General features: G+C 35.9%; 1 protein-coding gene and 1 pseudogene across 1 annotated transcript in view; one reads left to right on the top strand and one right to left on the bottom strand.

Annotated features, from left to right (window-relative positions):
• PRRC1 (proline rich coiled-coil 1) overlaps window positions 1-23,042 on the bottom strand; it is a 33,173-nt gene extending 10,131 nt beyond the window's left edge. The window contains exons 1-7 of the mRNA XM_019732398.3: window positions 22,896-23,042; window positions 17,201-17,326; window positions 16,198-16,590; window positions 14,383-14,543; window positions 11,541-11,643; window positions 7,971-8,134; window positions 4,724-4,827 (exon numbers count right to left, since the gene is read on the bottom strand). Coding sequence (XP_019587957.2) covers window positions 4,724-4,827; window positions 7,971-8,134; window positions 11,541-11,643; window positions 14,383-14,543; window positions 16,198-16,590; window positions 17,201-17,306 — 1,031 coding nt within the window. The 5' untranslated portion in view covers window positions 17,307-17,326; window positions 22,896-23,042. The remainder of the gene's footprint in view (window positions 1-4,723; window positions 4,828-7,970; window positions 8,135-11,540; window positions 11,644-14,382; window positions 14,544-16,197; window positions 16,591-17,200; window positions 17,327-22,895) is intronic.
• LOC109447742 (DNA-directed RNA polymerases I, II, and III subunit RPABC4 pseudogene) lies at window positions 5,678-6,109 on the top strand (annotated as a pseudogene).
• Window positions 23,043-24,153: the final 1,111 nt, after the last annotated feature.

Here is a 24,153-nt window from a genome sequence, read left to right as displayed (position 1 = left end):
AGGATTATTGAACCGAAGACTGGTGAACAGAAAATACTCAAACTGAAAAACAGAGAAAAAGCAGAGGGGCAGGGGAAGCAGTGACAATGTGAGAAATGTTCACCTTTTCACAGTACGTTGCAAGCATGTAATTAGAGTCCAAGAAAGAGAAAACAGGCTGTCTGTTGATGGTTTCTAGTATGGATTAAGAAGAGAGGATATAACGGCCTAATGAAGATATAATGGCCACAAATTTTCCAAAACTGATTAAAGACATCAATCTAATGAAAGACAGAATCAAGTGCAGTGAATCTACAAAAAAATAAATACAAAAACATGTAAATCAACCTAGGCAAACCATAGTAAACTGTAAAAATAAAATCAGAGAAAAATCCTAAAAGCAGACAGAGAAAACAACACATTATCTTCACAGAAACAATATTGTGACAGACTACTGACTTCTTAATAGAAATGATGGAAGCCAGAAAACAATATATCTTTAAAGTGCTGCAAGAAAAGAACTGCCAACTTAAGACTTTTATATCCAGCAAACACATTCTTCAAAAAGAAAGGTGAAGTAAAAGCACTTTCAGACAGACAAAAGCTCAGAATTCATAGCTAATCAATCTTCCATTACAAAGTAGTATCAAAGGAAAATGATCCCAGACAGAAAAACAAAAAATGCTAGAAGGAATTCAGAGAAGAAACAAATGAATATTGAATGCACAGAGCACCACTAGTAATTTCTTAGGTGTTTAAAATATATGCAGAATAAAGAGACTTGACAACACTACTGCAAAAGGTGAAAAGGGTAAATGGTATTAAACGTGGTTCCCATATTCTCAAGCCATAATTTTTGTTATAATGTAATACATTAAAAAGGCACAATGTAATTGCTAAATTAACCATTAAATAACTAGTAAAAGGTTAATAGAGGGGTAGAGGGAAAAACAAATAATAATGATCATTGGATGGTTCCCTGGGACTTACATGAAAAATTCAAACTTCTCAACCTACCATTCAAAGCTCTTGACAATTTGTCCCCAAACCACTTCTTGATTTCCTATCTAAAATCGTTCAGTGAAGGTGATATAATCACTGACCTCAGATGACTTATCTTAATCATCTTCAAACTTTTCCTTCATTCAGAATGCCCTTCTTATTCTTTGCTACTTATCCAAATTCTACCCATTCTTCAAATCCAGTTCAAGTCCCAGTTATTCATGAATCTCATCTGACACTACCTCTACTGAAATTATATATGTAACATTTCCCATCAGCAAAAAATTATATACTTCCTTATACAATCATTTAAAACTGTACTATGTGTATACATTTTCACTTTTAACAACAAACCTATAATATACCCTCAAAGTTTTGTATACTATAGCCGCAAGTACTAGGCAGTGTCAGTCAATACTAAATAAACAACAAAACCACAATGTGATTACTAAAAAGGTAGATTTACACGATTGGGAAGTTATTTCTATAGAAATCAATTCAGCATGCCAAAAAAAATTCTCCCATAAAAAAGCCATCTATTAAAAGTACAATGCTCTCAAAACAATGATAAATTATATTGCCTGGAGTTTTTTCTTCCAAACTAAAGAGATGAGAGCTTAGCAGAACTCAAATCTGGTGACTGTCACCAGGCCCTCTTGTCCATACCTTCCATTAGTCTGAATAATGACGTAAATGACTGTGTTTGCTACTGGTAGTCAATTACATCCAAGCCAATATACCACTGTATCACCTTATACTTAAACTATGTTCTGATTATTAACAGATTATTATTCATTTTATAGTCAAAAGGGGTAGAAATGTGAGCTGAGCCACACAGGTCAAATACTTAGTTAAGTAATATAGATAAACCAGAACATACTTTTCTCTCTGGTTCTAAAACTGGATACATTTTTTGCTAGGTATTCACTGTGAGCTTCCTAGACCCAATTCTACTTTGCTCTTACGGGAAACTTCAAAAGCCTCTTACTGAACAGTTATATGCCAAGAAATTGTACAACCTAGAAGATATGCATAAATTCCTAGAAACATACAACCTGCCAAGAGTAAATAATAAAAGAAAATCTGAACAGACCTATTACTAATAAGGAGATTGAATCATTAATAAAAAAACCTCCCAACAAACAAAAGACTAGGGTCAGATAGCTACACTAGTGAATTACTCGTAAAACAAATATTTAAGGAAGAATTAATACCAATCCTTCTCAAACTCTCCCAAAACATAGAAAAGGAGGGAACACTTCCAAACTCATTTTACAAGGCCACCATTACCTCGATACCAAAACCAGACAAATACACCACAAAAGAAATACACAAACAAATATCCCTGATGAATATAGATGCAAAAATCCTCAACAAAATATCAGCAAACTGAATTCAACAATATTAAAAGGATGACACACCATGATCAAGTGCAATTTTTCCAGGGATGCAAGGATGTTTCAACACATGCAAATCAATGTACTACACCACATTAACAAAATGAAGGCTAAAAATCATATGATCATCTCTGTAGATACAGAAAAAGCAATTGACAAAATTCAGTATCCCTTTATGATTAAAAAAACTTTCAATAAAGTGGGTACAGAGGGAATATATCTCAACATAAAGGCCAAATATGACAAGCCACAGCTAAAATCATCTTCAATAGTGAAAAGCTAAAAGCTTTTCCTTTAAGATCAAGAAAAAGACAAGGATGACCACTCTGACCACTTTTATTCCACGTGGTATTGGAAATCCCAGCCAGAGCAATTAGGCAAGAAAAGGCATCTATGTCAGAAAGCAAGAAATAAAACTGTCACTATTTGCAGATACATGGTATTACATACCTTGTTTCTCCGAAAATAAGACCTAGCCGGACAATCAGCTCTAATGCGTTTTTTGGAGCAAAAGTTAATATAAGACCTGGTATCATATTATATTATATATTATATTATATTATAAGACCCGGTCTTATATTATAGTAAAATAAGACCAGGTCTTATATTAATTTTTGCTCCTGCTCCAAAAGACGCATTAGAGCTGATTGTCCGGCTACGTCTTATTTCCGGGAAACACAGTATAAAAAACCCCTAAAGATTCCATCAAAAAACTGTTAGATATAATAAATGAACACAGCAAAGTTGCAGGATACAAAACTAATATATAAAAATCTTTTGCATTTCTATACACCAATAAAAACATCCGAGAAAGAAAGTAAATCCCTATCAAAATTTCAATGGCATTTTTCACAGAAATAGAACAAATTATTGTAAAATTTGTATGGAACCACAAGATACTGAACAGCCAAAGCAATCTTGAGAAATAAAATCTGGAGGCATCATGCTCCCTGATTTCCAACAATATTACAAAGCTGTAATAATCAAAACAGTATGGTATTGGCATAAAAACAGACACATAGATCAATGCAACAGACTAGAGATCCCAGAAATAATCTCACATGTATTGTCAATTACTTTATGACAAAGGAGTCAAAATTTATATTCTGGGGGAAGGAGAATCTCTTCAATAAATGGTGCTGGAAAAACTGGAACTTTAAACCATACACAAAAATGAATTCAAAATGCATTAAGAACTTGAACAAAGACCTGAAATCATAAAACCTGCAGAAACTATAGGCGGTAACCTCCTTGACATTGGTCTTGACAATGATTTTTTGGATTTGGTAACAAACGCAAAAATAAACAAGTGGGACTACATCAAACTAAAAAGGTTCTGCACAGCAAAGGAAACCATCAACAAAATAAAAAGGCAACCTACTGAATGGGAGAAAATATTTGCAAACTATATATCTGATAAGGAGTTAATATCTAAAATATGTGAAGAACTCATAACAAAAAAACCCAAATATTCCAATTATTAAATAGACATATGTTCTAAATAGACAGTTTTCCAAACAAGATACACAGATTGCCAACAGGTACATGAAAAGATGCTCAACATCACTATTCATCAGGGACATGCAAATCAAAACCACAATGAGATATAACCTCACATCTGTTAGAATGGCAATTATCAAAAAGGCAAGAAATAACAAGTGTTAGCAAGAATATGGAGAAAAGGGAACTCGTGTACACTGATGAGAATGTAAATTGGTATAGCAGTATGGAAAACAGTATGGAAGTTCCTCAAAAAATTAAAAACAGAACTACCATATGATCCACCAAATTCCACTTCTGGATATTTATCCAAAGGAAATGAAAACACTAACTCAAAAAGATACCTGCACCCCCATGTTCATTGCAGCATTATTTACAATAGCTAAGACATGGAAGTAACGTTAAGTGTCCACTGATGGATGAAGGGATAAAGAAAATGTCACACACACACACACACACACAATTATTATTCACCCATGAAAAAGGAAATCTTGCTATTTATGGCAACATGCAGGGACCCTGAAGGCATTACGCTAAGTGAAATAAGTCAGAGAAAGACAAATATCATATGATTTCCCTTATATAGGGAGTCTTAAAATGAACAAACAAACAAACAAAAAAAAACTCAAGAGATACAGAGAATAGACTGGTTGGCTGGGGACATGGGTGAAGGGGGTCAAAAGGTACAGACTTCCAGTTATAAAATAAGTCACGGAGAAGTAATATACAGCATGGTGACTATAGTTAATATTGTGCTAAGAAAGATCTTGAGAAAGATCTAGATTAATGAGAAAATTCTCATTACAAGAAAAAAAAATGTATGTTAAAAAAAAAAAATAGCTTACTTGTCAGGTAGCAACTCTGCAATAAAGTTTTCTACTGACACAGCAATCTGTTTTTCATGGATCACTCCAGTTCGACGCAAGGTATCTATCCGTTCCTGGGCACCCTGAATAACAACAGTGTAGGTTAGAAACCATTTCAAATTATTCAGTATTAAATATACTAATTTATGATTACACAAGCAATACATGCATACATTTACACACAAACACATATATACTCATTGTAAACACTGAAATATAGAAGACAAAAAGTCTAATTGTGTTCCTCTCAGTATAGTATTAACTTTTGGAGTGTACCTTCCAAATTATTCCAATGTGCATTAGTGTTATGGTTGCTACTGTGAAATGGATTATTTTTATATTCTATGTTCTAATTGGTTATTAGGAATATAAGGAAACTATGTGTTTTTTTATTGTTGATCTGGCAAGAGGTCCTCTTACTGAATAAAACTCAGTAGTCAGTCCCAATAGTTTTTTAGTTGTCTCTAATTTTCTAAGTATGTAATCATATCAATGGTAAATATGTTTTTTCTCTTTCTTCTGATTCCTTTTAAATAGAACCTTAAAAATATGAACCAAAATGAGCGTTTTAAACTGGAAATGTATATATTACCCCAAAGCTTATTCAGGAATATTATAACCATTTATGAAACTGAGGGGAGATGAACACTAGACAGATAACTCAAAATCATAAATATATCTATTAGTAAAACTAAAAAAACTGGATTAATGAGAACAAGGTTGCTGTTTACTTCTACCTGAATTGCTTCATGAACAGTGATCATGAATGATGTGTGAGAATGTATTCAAAAACGAGATAAAAATCTTTCTATTTCTGAATAAAATTAGCCATGGATAAATACCTATTTTTGTTATGGACAGCAGAGCTTAATAGTGAATGAGGTTAAGAGGTTAATTCTTATTCAAATGAAAATTGAGAAAGCTAGGGCACTTCTAGAGACAACTGAATTTATTTCAGCGATAAATGAAGAACAGAAGGTGACAACTATGAGCCATTAGCTTATATATGTGTTTGTGTATAAATTTAAGACATTAGCTTATTCAAGAGAGGAGTTTCTCTGTGCTACATGGGGTCTAAAATGGACACCCAGAAGGATGTTCAACCCCCAAAGCAGCAGCCAATATTACCTGTGGAGAATGTCACACAGAAAATGAAATATAGTCCAGGGATCCAATCAGATGCAGAGAATGTAGATACAGAATAATGTACAAGAAAAGGACTAAAAGATTAGTGGTTTTTGATGCTCGATGAAACATGGAATTCAGAGGAATATCTTTGTATTAGTTTGGTGCAAAAGTAATTGCAGTTTAAAGGGTTAAAAACAATTGCAAAAACTGCAATTACTTTTGCACCAACCTAATATTTGGATTTCTTGTTAATTTATTGTACAGCTTTTGATTAGTATACTTTATGAATATAACTATACATACATGATTTCACTTTAAAAACCATATTGTATTTAGGTCTCCATTAATAGTTCATATAAAGAAATTTTTTGTTCAATTACAATAAAGATATTAGCTTATAAAGATGGATAAAAGAAAATATGATTTAAAGTACAATAAAATCAAGACTGTATTTTCGCTTACTCTTATATCGCTAGTATCTAGCATAGAGTCTGACCTACTAGGCATTCAGTAAGAGCTTACTTACTACATGAAAAACTGAACAAAGGAAAAAATGAAGGCCTATATAAGTAATGTTAAAAATCTAAATAGTGTATTCAACAAATCTAATACTGAATGAGGAGGCAGGTGTTGAATTTGAAAGAAAATATAACACATAAGATATAAACTTAATTTTTTTATACTGGATATTGTGAATTTGCCTAATTCACTCCTCCCAAGAGGTACTTACGGCTTAATTTTAATTATAAAGAAGATTAAATAAATGTTAATTCAGTAACAATTAGGGGATTAGTGGATGCTTAGAATTCATCCCTCTCTGAAGGTGATACCTCAGTTATGCACTACAAAAAAATATTCCTAGATTTTATGCTTCCAGGGTCCCAGGGGTAATTTCCTTTAAACTACAGCACTGGACTTTATACTTCATAGGGGTCACAAAATATTTAATTGAAACTAATTAGCAGCTATAAGAGATATGAAAGTGAGCTAGGTAGACAAGTTTAACTCTGTTCTTTTGGTTTTGTTTATGGAATCCAGAAGAGAAAATGAAAATACTGACCTCTCTTCCCTTTTGACCACATTAATTAAATGTGGCATCTTTTGGAGTCACAATTATAGACATGTTAATATTAGTCCCTACTAAGGTATGGAGAATGGAATTTTACCTTTATTTTCCAGTAGTACAGGGGATGAAGAATTAGGTAGCAGAGGCCACACTGAAGAATTATCTCAGAACTGAAGTAAAATACACAAAGGCCCCTAAGAACTTTTTACTGAGAGCCTTGGTTTAGAGAAAATTTCATGCTTTTTCATACATTCTTGTAGATATTAACTATAGGGCTCTATTTGTTGACTATAAGCTATATAAAACAATGGTCATAACTGTGATTCACTTTTCAATAAACTTAGTGAGCACTGTGTTTTTTCACAGTTGTGCTTTTTCTTGGTGATTCTGCTGTTTAAAATGGCCCCCAAGTATAGTGCTGAAGTGTCGTCTCGTGTTTCTAAGCACAAGACTGTGATGTGCCTTATGGAGAAAATATGTGAGAGATAAGCCTCCTTTAGGCATGAATTCAGTATACCACTGTCAGCAGCGCGAGTTCAATGTTAAAGAATCATATATACACACTGAGTTGTATTTGAACAGAAGTAGACATAAAAAGAGTTATGTACTGACTAGTTGGCAAAAATGCTGTGACTAGAGGCTCACAGGGACCTAACCCTGAAGAAGTACATAAGCGTCAAGTATTAACAGTGGTAGTAATAAAAAGCTTACGGGATTTGACAGTTATTATATCTTTAGCAACTGATTTGAATGTTAACACTGGGTTAAGAAGATCTCTTTTAGAACTAACTACTTACTCTCTTTGTGTGTGTTTCCTCCCCTCCCCCAATAATCAAAACCCATCTTGGGTATCTTTAAATTAAAACTCTACTATGTCTTCATGACACTACAGAGTTGTCTAATTAAAAACCAAGCTGATCATTATTTCAGTATGTAAAAACCAATTAGCTCCGTACAGACCATAGGATTATGAGAATTATGAAAAAATTAATTGCCAATTGTTATATCCTGAAAAGGTGCTCCCTGACTCACTTTTAATCCCGCGGCATAGCCCACTGGCTGCGGGGCAATATTGGACTGCACGGCCTCCCCCACCACCACCGCTAAACCAAAGACCTCCTGGAAGGCATCGCGGACGGCAGCAACTTTTACGTCTTTATTGGAAGTCACTACAATATCCAGTTCACCTCCAGATTCTACAAAAACCAGAAGAAAATTTCAATTAAAATAATGAAATTTTCATAATTACTATCATACTCTAACATTTTATTTGCATAATTATTACTAACCTCGCAAAATGATGCAACATATAGCCATTTTATTCCAAGTGCTTAGCCCTGAACTGCCAAATTTTCCTTAGTTTTAAAAATGAGAATTTAGTGCATCATCTGAGGCAGTCTATCTGCAAGCAGAAGATGTCACATACCTTCTAATGGTTCTGAGTACCATATCTGCCACAAATAGAACACCACATTGTTCTATATTCTATGAAATACTGTTCCAGAATATATTAGTAGCTCCCCTTGAAAACAGCTTTCTGTGGTCAGTTAAGCTTGGGAGATGCTTGCTGCACACCATATTTCTTTCTTGGAAATTTACAACACACATTAGCATTAAGATTTTGAGAAATCCAATAATTAAAAATCATGGCTTTAACCTAGCATTTTCCATACTTAAATCTGTTCATGGAATACTTTTTTAGCATCTAATAATAGCTCCTAAAAAGTGTTCTATAAACATCAATTTGAGAAATGATGTTACAGCTACTATGAAAATAGTTTGTTTTCTACTACACTACTCTGTTAATTTAGTTGTTTCATTTTCTGATTAGTTTAAACTTTGGATAGATACATTTATCGCAATTTTAAGGTTGCAAATCAAAATGGTTTTTCTGCTGTTAATTAATCAAGACAGACATCTATTATACACAAAACTGTAACACCCTATGGATGCCACAGTTGCCAATCTTTCAGCTATGAAGCAATCACAGAAATTAAATAACTGACTTATGAAGTATAAGTTATACATATGAGGTACTCTATAGAAAATTAAAATGCCTGTTACTGATACAATTTGCCAAAGAGATGCGTAGAAGTTCTGCACTAAACAAAGACTACCATTAAATGTGCTTTTTATCTAGAAAATAGTTTAAAATGTGGGAATTATACTTTCTAAATTATATGTCCCCATCATTGAAAAAAAAAAGCACATACCACAAAGGGATACTTATAAATAATACATCTATTATTGTCCTAACACAAATATGCAATAAAAAATGAAATACCAACTTTTATAAAACTTAAAATTAAAAAGGCTAAAAGTAATATTAAAATACTTTAAAACATTTTTAATATTTGAATTATTTTTAAAACCTGTGTACTATTTAGAGTAAATTGATCAAATATACCTCATTATTTTAAAAATCTTGATCTAACATTTTGCGATATACTGAATTCAAAGGCCTGGCTCTAAGTACTACATATTTTGCTACTTGGCATTAGTCTATCTCTGGTAAAAGAAATTCCTCAAGGAAGCTGTTTGTATTCTAAGACATTTTGCCCAGAAACAATGCTAAGTTTTTCCCTAATATCTTGTGGACCAGTTGAAAATATTTTCCAAATATTTGTGTTTTGTATTATGGATCCCCTTTTTCCAAACTGACATAATGTTCCTTAGATCCCATCTTTACTGGAATTTCAGAAGTTACTAAAACCTAAAAGGAACGGCTCACATAGGAGAGAAGAGGAAAAATACACTTTTTCTCTGTTCTTTTCCTCCATGTGGGACATATCTTTTCACCCTAGCCAAGTACTACTCCATTAAGCGTGCACTCAAAGCGTTTTTCAGCCCTTTTGTGATGAGTGCCACCTTTCACAATAACGGAGGGAGAACTGATGAAAAGAATGTGGAAAGTTAAACTGTGTTAAACTCCATTTCTAATAGCTCTTGTGCTTTTCTGACACATTTAAAATTATAAAATCAAGTGATTTTTAGAATATTTGTATAAAAGTATCTTGTTTCACCTTGAGTTTTGTTAGACAACAATGGTCTTGCTTTGCTGCCTGTTAGGCAAACGTCAGCTTTTTCACACTCAGTATTACTTTTTAAAGCTACCAACATAGTCCAGACTCATGAAAGCTACTGATTAAGATTATGTTATATTATCTAATAATATAAATTTCACTTTGTATCTTTCTTTTCTATCCCCCCTTCTTGGTTTTGTGCCTTTTTCTTGATGTCACGCAGAATACTGGCTTGAGAAACTGTCTTAATTGAGTCCTGACTTTATCATTTTCTAGCTTCATTATACTGGGAAAGTCACTGAGCTTGTTTCTTCATAGAAAAAGTACCTATCACCTCACATGGCTTGCTCTAAGAATAAGTAAAATATTGAGTTGGTGCAAAAGTAATTGTGGTTTTTGCAATTTTTAACCTTTTAAACTTTTGTACCAACCTAATAATTGCTCTCACAAACATAGTACCCACTAACACAGCAAGAGCTCCAAATATACTGATTCCTTTTTTTCTTTCATTCAAAATAAGAACTTTGGGAAAAAAGAATATATATGATGCATTCATTATGTCCAACTTTATTGTTAATATGTAAAATCAACATACATGGTAGGGTCCTATTTCTAAATCCTTTGGCAGGTAAAACACCAAGAATAATTTAGCTGATTTAATTCCTGATTCAATTTTCTACTTCAAGGGAAGCAAAGTGACTAAGTGTAAAAAAACTGAGCATAGGGTCAATCTGGCTTCACCTAGTGGGACCTAGGATAACTTAAATCTCTCTGAACCTAGGTTCCTCATCAAAAACTTGAAGAAAATAATACCTACCTTGCAGAGCGCTTTTGAGAATTAGTGCCTGGAAGAGCAAGTATTTAACAAATGGTACTTATTGTTAGATCCTGTTATCTGACACGTACCAGATAGTAAACTACCAACAAAGTCAAGACTTGTGGGAACTATTGGCTTGTTAAGGCCACTGAATCTCTATTCAGGTACCTAGTACACAGCTTTGGCCTGTAAGTTACTTCAACAGAATTACTAATAATTGATCACTGATACTGCTAAGTGATTATGTTTTTCACATACTGGATTAAAAATTAAATGGCAGACAGCATGTCTGGAAGATTCAAAAGGGGTTAAAACAGCTTTCACAACGACAAACCTATTACAGTAATCAGATATTATTGAAGTAGATTAACTTCCTCTAAAAATAATATTTCTGAGTTAAGCATACACACATTTAATTAAAATAGGTAACTGGAGAAATGCCAAAATCGAATATGAATAAATATCAACAGTGAATAAAATTCATATAAAGCAACACCAACCATATTCATACTTAAAATCAGTATGTATATTATTAATTCATATCATTTTTACTCCTCCAAAGTTCATTCTGAGGGGTTTTCAAAATGTATTTAATAGTATTTAACTAAGGAAAAGAATTAAAAATGCCCAAATTAAGACTTGACAATTTAAGACTGTAAGAGGATTTCCACTGATTACAGATCTGTGGAATTACAATGAGTGGCTGACATGGCATAAACTTTAAAAAAATATGGCAGATGCTTGTCTATCTTAAGTACATACTGATATACGGAGCCATGCCAGGATCCAGCGTTGTAATCATGCTTTCTACGGAATGTTTTGTTTTATCAAGCACAGATTTCACCATAGGATTTCCGGCCACACCCTGCATAAAATAAAATATAAATACCCATTCTAAGCAAAGAACACCATAATCACCTGATAATGAAAGAAACTGTTTTCTTAGGTTCCCAATGCATCACAGACCTGTACTTTTGCAAAGGATAAGAAAAACAAGGTTATGGCAATGTTAAATTGCTACTGAGTTTCAAAATGCTTACTCCCAACTTATCTATCAGAGACCTGCAGCAGTGTCTGCAAACCACACTCTGTGTAGCACTGGCCTCAGAAGTATACATACTGCATATACATATGTGTGTACGTATATATTTATTTCATTTCTCTATATACGTATACATTATTTCATTTCAATGTATTTATTTCTATAAAATCTTGACAAAACTTATCCATCAAGGTCCCAAATTAAGACTGTAATTAGATGTCTCCATAGACCCATACAAAATATACAACAAAAATAGTAAAAAGTAATAAAAATAGTGAAAACATTTCTCATCTTTAGTCCCCCAAAACAATTACTTATTACCTTAGTATATAATATTCTGTTACGTTCTACTAAAGTTTCTTCTTTTTTCCTAGCTCCCATTGCTTGTTTTGTTCATTCCCAAATTCTCCCTTTTAAGCCAGACCTATTCTTCTGGATTCTTTTAAATTTATTTTTCAATTACAGTTGACATACAGTATTATATTAGTTTTAAGTGTACAGAATAGTGGTTGGACATTTATATAACTTATGAAATGATCCCCTCATAGGTCTTGCACCCACCTGAGTTTTAAAACCATACAACTAGACAGAGGAACAGGTCTGAGTACTTCCGTCTTGTGCTATACTTCTCCCATGGTAAAAGACATGAGAGAAAGCAATGACTCCAAGATGGCATCTGGCTAACAGGTCACTGATTTCACCTCTTCCAACCCACCATTAAACTAAGGTGATTCATTAACACTGATATTTAAGATTGTGGACCAACCTTATGCTGAGTATCAGGAGAGTTATTTATAAGACCTGTGGAGTTGAACTAGGTATTACAACTGATAACAGATACAATGACACACCCTCTTAACAAGCAAAAGTGATAGCTCTTATATAAAGAAAACCTTAGAAAAGCACAGTAGGATACAAAAAAGCCAGCTTAGAAAAACGTCATCTTCATGAAACATGAAGCTCAAATGCTGTCAGTCAAACACCTACTAATCTAAAAGTGTTTAATATAGAATTAAATTGCAGCCAAACTATCAGCAAAATATTGAGGGGAAATTGACAGAATGATTCCAAAATTCATCAAGAAAAATAAAAGGAAAAGACTAGTAAAGAAGATTTTATAGAAAAATCAGCAAACTTATATAACCAAAAACTGATGTCTTTATGAATATAGAGAGTTGGAATTGACCTTAGCTTACTAATAATCAACAAACATCTCCCCATTCCCACCTTAGCAGAGTAAGCTTTCAATAAACATTAATACAATAGAATTACAATAATTAAAAGTGTTGTACTGTTGTCGCAAGGCAATGCAGTGGAATAGAATACAGAGTCCAGAAACCAACATTAACCCACAATGCAGTAACTATGATAAAGGTGACACATCAAATCACTGAGCTATGATGTTGGAACAGTCAATTAAGCAGCAGGAAGAAAATTAGACTTCTACCTCACATAATACAGTAAAGTCAGTATCAGTTACATTAAACTGGTAAGTGTGAAAAAAGAAACCATAAAAGAATTAGAAGAAATCATAGAAAAACATTTATCATATATTGTGGTAGGCAAAGGTCATTTTTATCATTAAAAAAATTGAAAAAGGACTGATAAAACTGAGTCCTGAAAATTTAGAAGCTTTTGTGTCAAAAAGTATAACATTAAAATGTAAGGTAAAAATGGAAAAAACTGCAACATATAAAATATCATATAATAAAATATTCCTAATACATTAAGAGCTCTTATGAATTCATTAAGAGCTCTTATGAATTCCTTAAGAGAAGAAAATCATCCCAATTCAAAACTAGGCAAAGAACAGATATTTCACAAAAGAGAACTATAAATAGCAAAAAAAAAAAAAAAAAAAAAAAAGGCACAAACACATAAAAAATGTTTAACTTCAGTAACAAAGAAATGCAAATAAAAACAAGGCATTATTTTTTTGCCTATCAAATTAGAAAACATTGTATTTCAAGTTAATAATCAGTGCTAATAAGTGAAAAATGCTGTGACAGTCTTTTGGTATAACCTTCCTGGAGAGTAATATGTATCAGTAATTGTTAAAATGTTCACTCTGACATTCATCAGGAATTAATCCTGATAAAACAGAGATGAACATAAAGATTTGGATATAAGATAAAACTTATCATCATAGTTTTACTGATAAGAATTACAATTAGAAAATGCCAAAACACTTTTGCAAAATAAAACATGGGAAATAAATGCAATGGCATGCAGGGCAAAGCAGCTAGAAAGAAGAACATTTCTGACGAATATTTCATGGCAAGGAGGATGTTCCTGATATATGCTGGGTAAAGACAAACAAAAGACACAGAATAGCGTGTGTCCACGTCACTAACCCCCATTTGATTTTTATTAAAACAGAGGTACATTTACATAGATGTGCACATACAAAAGACCAAGAGGAACTATGGAAAAGCGGTAATAAGATTCAAAAGGATTTTTTTCCCTTACACCATTTTGTATTTTCAAAATTCTCTCTAATGAACACCTATTACTTTCAAAACTTAAAAATTAATCATGGTTTTTAAAGTAAATACTGCTTACCTTAATAAAACCCCAGAGTCCACCAGCAGATGCTTCATCCTGACCTCTAACAATTCTAGGATCTTCTTGTTCCTCTGGAAAAGTAATGGCTGATGTGGTTCCAGGTCCCTGGGCCAGAGATGTCAGACTGGCTTGCTGAGTAATGGGAGTTGGCAAAACACCTAGTTAATGGCAAAAACGTTTCATATATGTAATTTATTCCATAAACTATTTCCTATAAAAAGAAGATATATGAGGTGAGTAGTTCAAAATAGCTTAAATAATGTAACTACATTACATACTCAGGCATTTCAAAATTGAGTTATGAATCACCTAAATCATTATAAAATACAAATGAAATGAAATTCCAAAAAAGAAATATCTTTCTTTTCATAGGCTCACACCAACTGTCCTGAAAATAAATAAATATACAAATGTAAATATAAATATAAATATAAATATATATATATATATTCAAGTACTTCATGTTTGCTCTATTTAGCTCTTGGATGTGGACACCATAGTTATAATCTCTTTTATGTATAAAAATAATTGATGTGAGCACCCAAGCACATCACATATAACAATTAGTACACATACTTTATATACCCTATTTTAACTCAAAAAAAAAAAAATTCACACATACATAAACATGGATATAATACTTGTACTCTGCAAAAAATTTTATTTGTAAAGGTAGATATACAAAGTTGGATAATACAAATCACAACAAAGTTGCTTCCCAGATGAAGTTTTGATACTGGTTTCCAACAACCATTCCAGGGAAGCTTAAATTGTAGATATAGATGACCTAGAAAAGGAAATGGCCCAATACCACCAACTTAAGGCACACATGAGCTTTCATTTGGTTTTGACTTTTTACCTGGCTAAAGAAAACTCCCTGGACCATTCAGTCCTGAAAATTTTTTCTCTCAAACTTCACCTTGATGTTTCTCTATAAGTGCACAAAATGCTAGGATAAAATTTTGAAATTTTGTCTGACACTCAATGTACCAATCATGTACTACTAAGTTTTACAAAACATAAAAATCACATACTAAGTTACAGCAGGTTTATTTTAATAATTTAAATGGGAAAAACATGAGAATAGGAAAACTCTGAAAACCAAGAAAATGAATTTAAAACATTAATGCAGAGAAACTGAAACCCTCATACACTGCTGATGAGAGCTGCTTTGGACAATAGTCTGGCAGTTTTCAAAAGCAATAATTCCATGCCTATGTACATACCCAAGATGAACGAAAATATGTCAACACAAAAACTTGTACACAAATGTTCATAAAAGCAATATTCATAATAGCCAACAAATGCAAAGAACCCAAAAGTTCAACTGATGAACCGAATAAACAAAATGTGGTATATCCATCCAATAGAATATTATTCAACCATAGAAAGGAATGAAGTACTGACACATGCTACATAGATGAACCCTGAAAATTTCATGCTAAGTGAAAGAAGCCAGTTACAATAGACCGCGTATTATAAGATTCTATTGATATTAAATGTCCACAATAGGCAAATTCAGAGACAGAAAGATTAGTGGCTGCTGAGGGCTATTAGGATTTGGGAAGAAGGAGGGAGTGACTGCTAATAGTTACGGGGTTTCCTTTGGGGCTGATTAAATGGTTCTATAACTGATTGTTGTAATGGCTGCACAACTCTGTAAATACACTAACAACTGTTGAGTTGTACACTTTAAATGGGAGAATTGTATTGTATGTAAATTATAACTCAGTAAAGCTGTCACTAAAACAAACAAAAGAAAAAACATTAGCTATAGCCATTTATTTCAAAGTATCAGTAAGAGAGAATTACCTGTTACTGGAGGTGCAGAAAATGATGGCATCAGGGGTGTCTGCGGAGCTCTTCCTGCATGTCCCCTTGTAATGTCATAAGCTGAACCAACAGCAAATCCCGATGTGGGAGGACCCGAAGAGGGTGAAGACAGAACAGGACTGGGGGCAGAAGGTGAAGGTGGGAAGTGGGACACAGGCGGATTACCAAAGGCAGCAGCAGAGGGTGGAGAAACAGGAGTTGGCATAGAAGTAGCAAGTGGTGGGGCAGAAGGGACTGGTGAGGGAGGCACAAAAGGCAACGACGCCGCCGACGGCGTCACAGGAGGAAGGGACGGCTGAGGGGTAGAGTATGCGTGGGGTGCCAAGGACTGCATGGAAGACACATCTGGAGAAGAAAAAGAACTGGTTGCAGCTAGAAAAAAGAGAGGAGGAAAGAAACTCTCAAAATTGGAAATGCTTTTCACTTAGTTTTCAAAGTATCTCATTACTTTCTTCTTGCAAAACTTTTAAGTCTATATTTCAATAATTATTTTTAACATGTGTAATTTAGACTATACAACAAATATGATTAGTGCAAATGACTTTTAACTCCCATAAGTAAAAACAGCTACATAAAATTATGGCATTGTTCATAAGTAGACCTTTGTGTTTTTATGTGTTTTAATAAAACATTGTTAACTCCTGCTAAAATGAGCATAAAAACATACACACTGAAGGCTCAAAAACTTTGGTCGGAAGGCCAATCACCAAAAGTCATAGAACATGACACAAAACTTTTTAGGATATTTGTCATAAGAAAGATGATTTATAGTCAATATGAGTGTAAGAAACAAAAGGTTACCTTTATAAAGCAAAACACACACGTTTTCTGCCTTTGGGTCTAATTAAAAAAGGCTTTTCCCCTTCATTTTGGCAAAGATCAGAAGTTTTAATATACGCATTGTCTTTTTAATTGTCTGAGAAAAGATAATAGTGTCTTCATTATCTTCAAAACAAACTAGATGCGAGACAACTCCACGTACCTAAAGGAACTGTGGTGGAAGACACTGCAGCAGCAGCAGCCAGTTCAGAAAGCGTTAGAGGAGGAGTTCCAGGTGGTGTTGTCTCTATTCCACTCTCTTCCATCATTTTTCTTCAATTACGGTGTACTGTAAAAATATAAAAATGTAGTACGTATTACACAGTAGTCAAAAGTTTATTTTTAAAGCTTGTATAGAGAGTAATTTAAAAGAACTATCATTAAGGGACAGATGTCTGTCGTTATGTTTATAATGCCACGTATTTCCAGACGAAGGGTCTGTCAAAATTCCTAAAAATAACAGTGTGAGAATATTGCAAATAATCTGTGGCATTTTCATATACATAATTTATAATTGGCAAATAATTTTATGTTAACTATATAATTAATCATTATAATTTTGTTAACTATATAATTATCCTATATATTTCAAATAGTAAATTATTAATTTAATTTGTCACATGAATGAATGTTAGATTTATATCTAGGTTCCAGTCATTATTACATTTAAAATAAAAATAAATTATTTAAGTATTTTTGAAACACTTCCTCTCTCCCTATAAAGCACTGTATGTGGGCTATTCCTATTAACATTAAAAAATAATAATAAAGTGTGCTCAATTCTCAGTTTTCCTAATTCACATTCTCAAACATACCCAGTAATGGCTAAATATGCCTCAGGTTTTAGAGAAATTAACTATAGGAAAAATGCCACTAGATATCAGGGTTCTAACAGATGATAATGGATTACAAAATATGGGAAAATGCCTTTAAAAATTACATATTTTAAAGCCTGTCTCCAGTATAAACTCAAAACTTCTAAACATACCAAATTTGTTTTTGATGTTTTTTACTCATTTAACATTCACTGAAGGTCAAGTGCTTGTGAAGCACTGTACTGGTGCCTCTGGAAATACAATGGAAGCAAAAACAGGACATTGACAATCCAGTACAGGAGTTAATCAAAGAATAATACCAAAGTACAATGAACTATACATAGAAGCTGAGATATGCAGGATGCACAGAATTTAATTAGGCAAGGAAAAGGAGATTAGAAAAGCAGAGTCTAGAAAAAGTGAATGTGAAGGAGGTATAAAGGCCCTATAAGGTAGAAGGAACAAGACACATTCAAGAAAACCCATGTGGTAAGGAAAAAAAGAAGAATGAAGACTGGAGACATAGGCATGAGCCCAGACTACACTGAGCCTTGTAAGCCAGGCCAAGAAGTTGGGTTTTTAAGAACAGAAAGTCACTCACTCTAGGGCATTTAAACTGGGAGTAACATTTTCATCTTTTAACTTTTTTGAAGAAATTTTAGATTCTCAAGAAGATGTAAAAATAGGACAGAGTTGAGTACCCTTAACCCAGCTTCTCCCAAGAATAGCATCTTATATAATAACTACAGTACAAGTAAACCCAGGAAATTAAAATTGGTACAACACCAGTAACTAAACTACAACCTTATGAGGATTTCACCTGTTTTTATATTCATGCTCGTGTGTGTGCACATGCACGTGCGGGTGCATACGTGTGCGCGCATGCGTGGTTCTATGAAGTTTCACCATACGAGGTCTGACAATTGTTCGTGAACTCATCCTAGAAAAAGTGCTACATATCTCATTGCTGAATACAACTATGGTCACCTTCAAAGTGCTCCCTTTGGGAAGCTATGCACCGACATGAGTGCCTAGTCCACCCTTCAAAGCAATTTTGGAACTCTTTTTCTGGAATGGCCATCCAAGCTGTCGTCGTATTACCCTTGATGTCCTGAATGTCATCAAAATGTCTTCCTTTCAATATTTCCTTTATCTTCGGGTAAAGAAAGAAGTCATTGGGGGCCAGATCAGGTGAGTAGGGAGGATGTTCCAATACAGTTATTTGTTTACTGGCTAAAAACTCCCTCACAGACAGTGCCCTGTGAGCTGGTGCATTGTCGTGATGCAAGAGCCATGAATTGTTGGTGAAAAGTTCAGGCCATTTTCGTCTTTTTCACGCAGGCTTTTCAGCACTTCCAAATAGTAAACTTGGTTAACTGTCCAGTTGGTACAAATTCATAATGAGCAATCCCTCTAATATCAAAAAAGGTTAGCAACATCATTTTGACTCTTAATTTGGACTGACAGAAGATTTTTGGTTGTGGAGAATTGGCTGACTTCCATTGTACACTTTGATGCTTTGTTTCAGGGTCATACTGGTACACCCATGTTTCATCACCAGTGATAACATGGCCCAAAACATCGTCTTGCCTCTCCAAAATGTCTTGGCAAATTTTGACTCTCCTTTGCATTTGTTCATCAGTGAGCTCCTTCAGGATCACTTTTGTACACACCTTTCTCATGCCAAGATTTTTAGTTAACATTTTCTAACTGTTTTTCTATTGATGTTTACTTGGTCTGCTATGATTCTCACAGTCAGTCGACGATTTTGACACACAATTCGATGACTTTTTACAATGTTTAGGTCAGTTCTGCTTGCTAGTGGCCACCCTGACCTCTCTTCATCAATGAAGCGTTCTCTCCCATGAGAAAAACGTTTATTCCATTTGTACACTGCCGTTTTCTTCATGGCATTATCCCCATAAACTTGGGCTAACATGTCCCTGATTTCACTTCCACTCTTGCCAAGTTTAACAAGAAATTTAATGTTTGTTTATTGCTCTAGTTCAAGCTCAGACATTCTCACGATGACACACAAAAACATGCAACATAATGAATGCCACCCAGCAAGACACCATCACACGTCGACACGAACATATCTGTGACATACCAAGGTTATGAAATCTTATTGAGCGGTTTGTACAGTGCTGCCAATATAAGTGCACGGTAGCAAGTTCATGACCTTAATTGTCAGACCTCATATGCGATGACTTGTGTAACCACCATCACCATCAGGATACACAATGGTTCCATCACTCGCCAGAAACCCCCTCATGCTGCTCCTCTGTCACATCCTTCCATCAACCATAAGCCCTGGCAACCAAATGTTCTCTAACATTTTCTCACTTCATGAATGTTACAGAAATAGAATCATACACAGAATGTAACCTTTTGGGATTGGCTTTTTTCACTTAGCATAAATCCCTTGAAATCCATCAAGTTGTTGGATGTATCAATAGCTGGTTCTTTTTTATTGCTGAATAGTAATCCATTTTATACCTGTACCATAGTTTATCCATGTATCTGCTGAAAACATTTAGGTGGTTTCAAAGTTTTGACAATTGATATTTGTGTTTCGAAAAGATCCTTTTGATGACAGTATGCAGACTGGGCCACAAGGCAGTCAGAGTAAATGAAGAGACCATTAAGATGGATGCAGAAGTAGTTCAAATAGGAAGTGATAACACCCTAGACACCTAAGGAGGTGGGGAAGAGGGTGATTCTGCCCCCCAGGGGTCATTTGGCAACGTCCGGAGACATTTTTGGTTGTCAGAACTAGAGGCATATTACTGGCCTCAGTAGGTAAAGACCGGGGATACTGCTAAAAATCCTGCAACACACAGGACAGCCCCCACATGAAAAAGTTATGTGGTTCCAAATTAATAATGCCAAGGATGAGAAACTCTGGGTTAAACTAAGGTGATGATAGTGGGGCTGGAGAAGAATGGATTCAGAAATGTTTAGGTGGTAAGACTCTGGTAGACTGGTAATGGGGGCAATGAGGGAGGGAGGCATGACTTACACAACTAGATACATGGTGGTGCCATTCACTAAGATAGGGAACACAGGAAGAGGTCAAGGTGTTTGTTGGATGTCTTTTTGGGACAGGGGGATTATGTAGTGTTTAATATTGGACATGCGGAGCTTGAGCCCCTTGAACCATCCAAGGAAAAACAATGACTTGGTCTGCAGCTTAGAAACCACGTAAGTCTGGGTTTGTTAGAGATATACTCTCTAAAGTCATGTTCTGAGACAAGAGTAAGAAGAGAATACCAAATGAAAAGAGATGATACAACCAATCCTTGAAGAGTAGCCAGGTAGAAGACAAACTCGCAGAGAAGCATGAGATGACCAGAGAGATAGGAAGAAAACTAGGAGACTGTGGTGTCCAAAAGCCAAAGGATGTTCCAAGGAAGAAACAGGTAACAGTATCAAAGTCTGCAGAGACACCAAAGAGGATGATCCCTGAAAAGTTCAATGGATTTGCCAAACTGGAGATGAATGTAGTGAGAGCTGTTTCCACAGAAGGAGTGAGGATAGAAGCCAGTCTGAATTGGACTGAGGAGTGGAAGGTGAGGCAAATGTGCACAACACTTTCCAAAAGTTTAGCTGTGAATGGAAAGCAAAGATCTATCACAGTAAGTAGAGAACAGGGAACCAGGGAGGCAAAATCCTTTCATTTCACCAAAGGTAGATAACCTGGAACAGACCTAGCTCTCAGAGGATTTTTATCATTCCCAGCAAAAGCTCTCTTTTTTATCTTCCCATTTTTCTATTAGTTATTCATTTCCTACTACAGAGGCTACCAAATTCTTACAGAGGATGAAGAAAGTCAGATTTAAAGATAACCCTGATCCTTAACAAATTAACAAATTCGTTGGTTAAAGAACTTGTACAATGGAATACAATACGTAACATGGAATAATTGTTCGATTTCTTTCAGTCTTTAAAAGCTTTACTATGAGAACTGGCTTAATGACAATACTGGGTAAATTCTGTGTACATAAATGTAATACTTTCTACTGAGGAAAAGCTATTGTGATAAATTAACAGAGAAGTGTCAGAGTGGGGAAAGGTTTGAGTGCTCAAGTCTGGGCACAAAAGTAATCTTAATGTGCCAACATTAAAGTGGATGGCTACTTATACAGATACAAGAAAAGAAATGGAATAATGGAGCTTTGATAACCATAAAAACCCTGAAAGCAATTATTATTGCTGATGTACTACTGGTGCAAAACACGGTCTGTACTACCACACTGAACGCTAGAGTAGGGTCTGGGTTTGGGCTGCATTTTCAGCTCTGATCCCCAAATAAACGTCCATAAATGTTCACTGAATTAAATAGCGGCTGTACAGGAGAAAGAACGGAATGCCAAAATGTGTCATGTTCTAAGAAACGTAACGGTTGTCTCTCAGAACTACTTGCAATGACAAAACCTCTCTTGGATATAAATTCTGCCAAACTAGGATATGGGTTCTCCCGTAAATTTGCCTGCAGCAGGTCCCAAGAAATAACAAAGAGCAGAGTACGAAAGCCCCCTGGTACGGCGCTGGGCACTGACCCGGGAACCTACGGGAACCATTGCCTGTCCCGGTTTGTGGACCTAGGAGTTTCCAAAGCGGGAGCGGCCTACCTCCGGGCTTTGCCACGTCTCCAGGCCGGGCTGGGCCGGGCTAAGGTCAGCGGGCGCCAGGCACCAGTATTTCCCCTGCGGGCAGCGCGCTGGAAGGTGGAGCCAAATCACTAAGGACTCCGGCCTCGGTCCCTGAACAAGACCAAAGGGCGGGAACAAGCCCCCCGAACTGCACCCCGCGCGGCGGGGTGGGTCTGCCTCGCAAAGCGCACCAGTGTCCGGGTTGCACGCTGCATGCTCCCACAGCCCGCGCCTGGAATGAACGACTGCGGGGCTCCGAAAAGACCCTCGCCTACAGTGGCGCCGGCCCGCCGGCCCACCTTGCAGGGACTGACTGCGCCCCTTGGCGCCCGCATCCCATACCGCCGCCTCCCGCATGCACCCGCGCTGCTCACAGTCTGACGCTCACCTGGGGGCCCGAGAGAGTGTCTGCGTGGCAGCCGAAAAGTCGGGGACAGGGAGGACGGGACGTTAAGAATACGGCTCGGAGAAGACGAGGAAGATGCAGACAGGAGCTCCCTCCGCCAACTCCCCGCCTCCAAGATGGCCACCGGCCGCGCACGCCCCTGCGGCTGCCACGTCGGCGCCCGTCGCCCCGCCCCGCCCCGCGCCTCGCCCCGCCCCGCCCCGTCCCACTCGCAAGAACCCCGCCCCCAGGGAACGGGTGAAACCTGTCTGAGTACCTTGGTCCAAAGATCCTCCTCCCCGCCTGGGCTTGGCTCTCCCTTTCTCCAGAAGCATTCCCCAGTAGTAGTCCTTTCCACTCCGCAACCCCACACGCAAGAATGACACCCTTATTACCAACAGTAGCTCACTTATCCTGTGACCTGGGAGTCAGCCAAGTCCAGTCCCCACCTCCAGACAGGACCTCACTCCAGAAAAAGGGGAATTGTCTTATGTATCTTCAAGAATAACCAGATAACAGCAGTTGCATTCAGGAGAGAGAGCCGGGTGGGGAAAACGCACTGTACTGATTTCTCCCCCATCCTCAAGCACATGTATTACACATTCTTTTTTTATTTTTTTAATGAAAAACCAAAGACAAAGTACACCAACTTTCTTAACCTTATTTGTTCCACTTAAAGCAGTACCTGAAACAGTCGGTGCTCAATAATATACATTAAATAAGTCGATGAATTGAGTGCAATGGAGGAAAATATAGAATTTGAAATCAGAAGTCCTGGTTTGGGTCTGGGACTACCCTGATGCCAGTTGTGCAGTTGTGTGACTTTGTATGGGTCACTTAGTTTCTGTGAGTCTCCATATTTCTATCTGGGAATACTATTATCTGCCATATCTAACTTAGGCAGGTAACAGCGTCAAATAAAAAAAATAAGGCATAGGAAAGTACTTTTTAAACTGCTGAATGCTAAACACTGAAAAATTGTTTTTGTTGTTCCTACATTCCTTCAGGAACCCATTCATAGATTTAACACTAATTTATCTCTTAGACTTGACAGATGTAAGCATTCTAAAATGCCTCACAGGAAAATTAATACTATTTAACTATGCCCTGACTTGAGATCTCGCTTTGCAACTACAATGGGTTGTTTCCTTTGGTGGTGACACTTACCTCTCCACTGAGAATGTGTGTAGGTGGCTGTCTAGGTTACTCTCCAGAGTGCTGTTTGGGGTGGTGCTGAAAATAGTTATCATCTCCATCCTCT

This window comes from Rhinolophus sinicus, chromosome 3, assembly GCF_057876585.1.
Source record: "Rhinolophus sinicus isolate RSI-liver-muscle chromosome 3, RSI-T2T, whole genome shotgun sequence".
Taxonomy (NCBI): Eukaryota; Metazoa; Chordata; class Mammalia; order Chiroptera; family Rhinolophidae; genus Rhinolophus; species Rhinolophus sinicus.
Note: the sequence above shows the minus strand (reverse complement) of the source record. Positions and strands in the feature narration are given on the sequence as shown.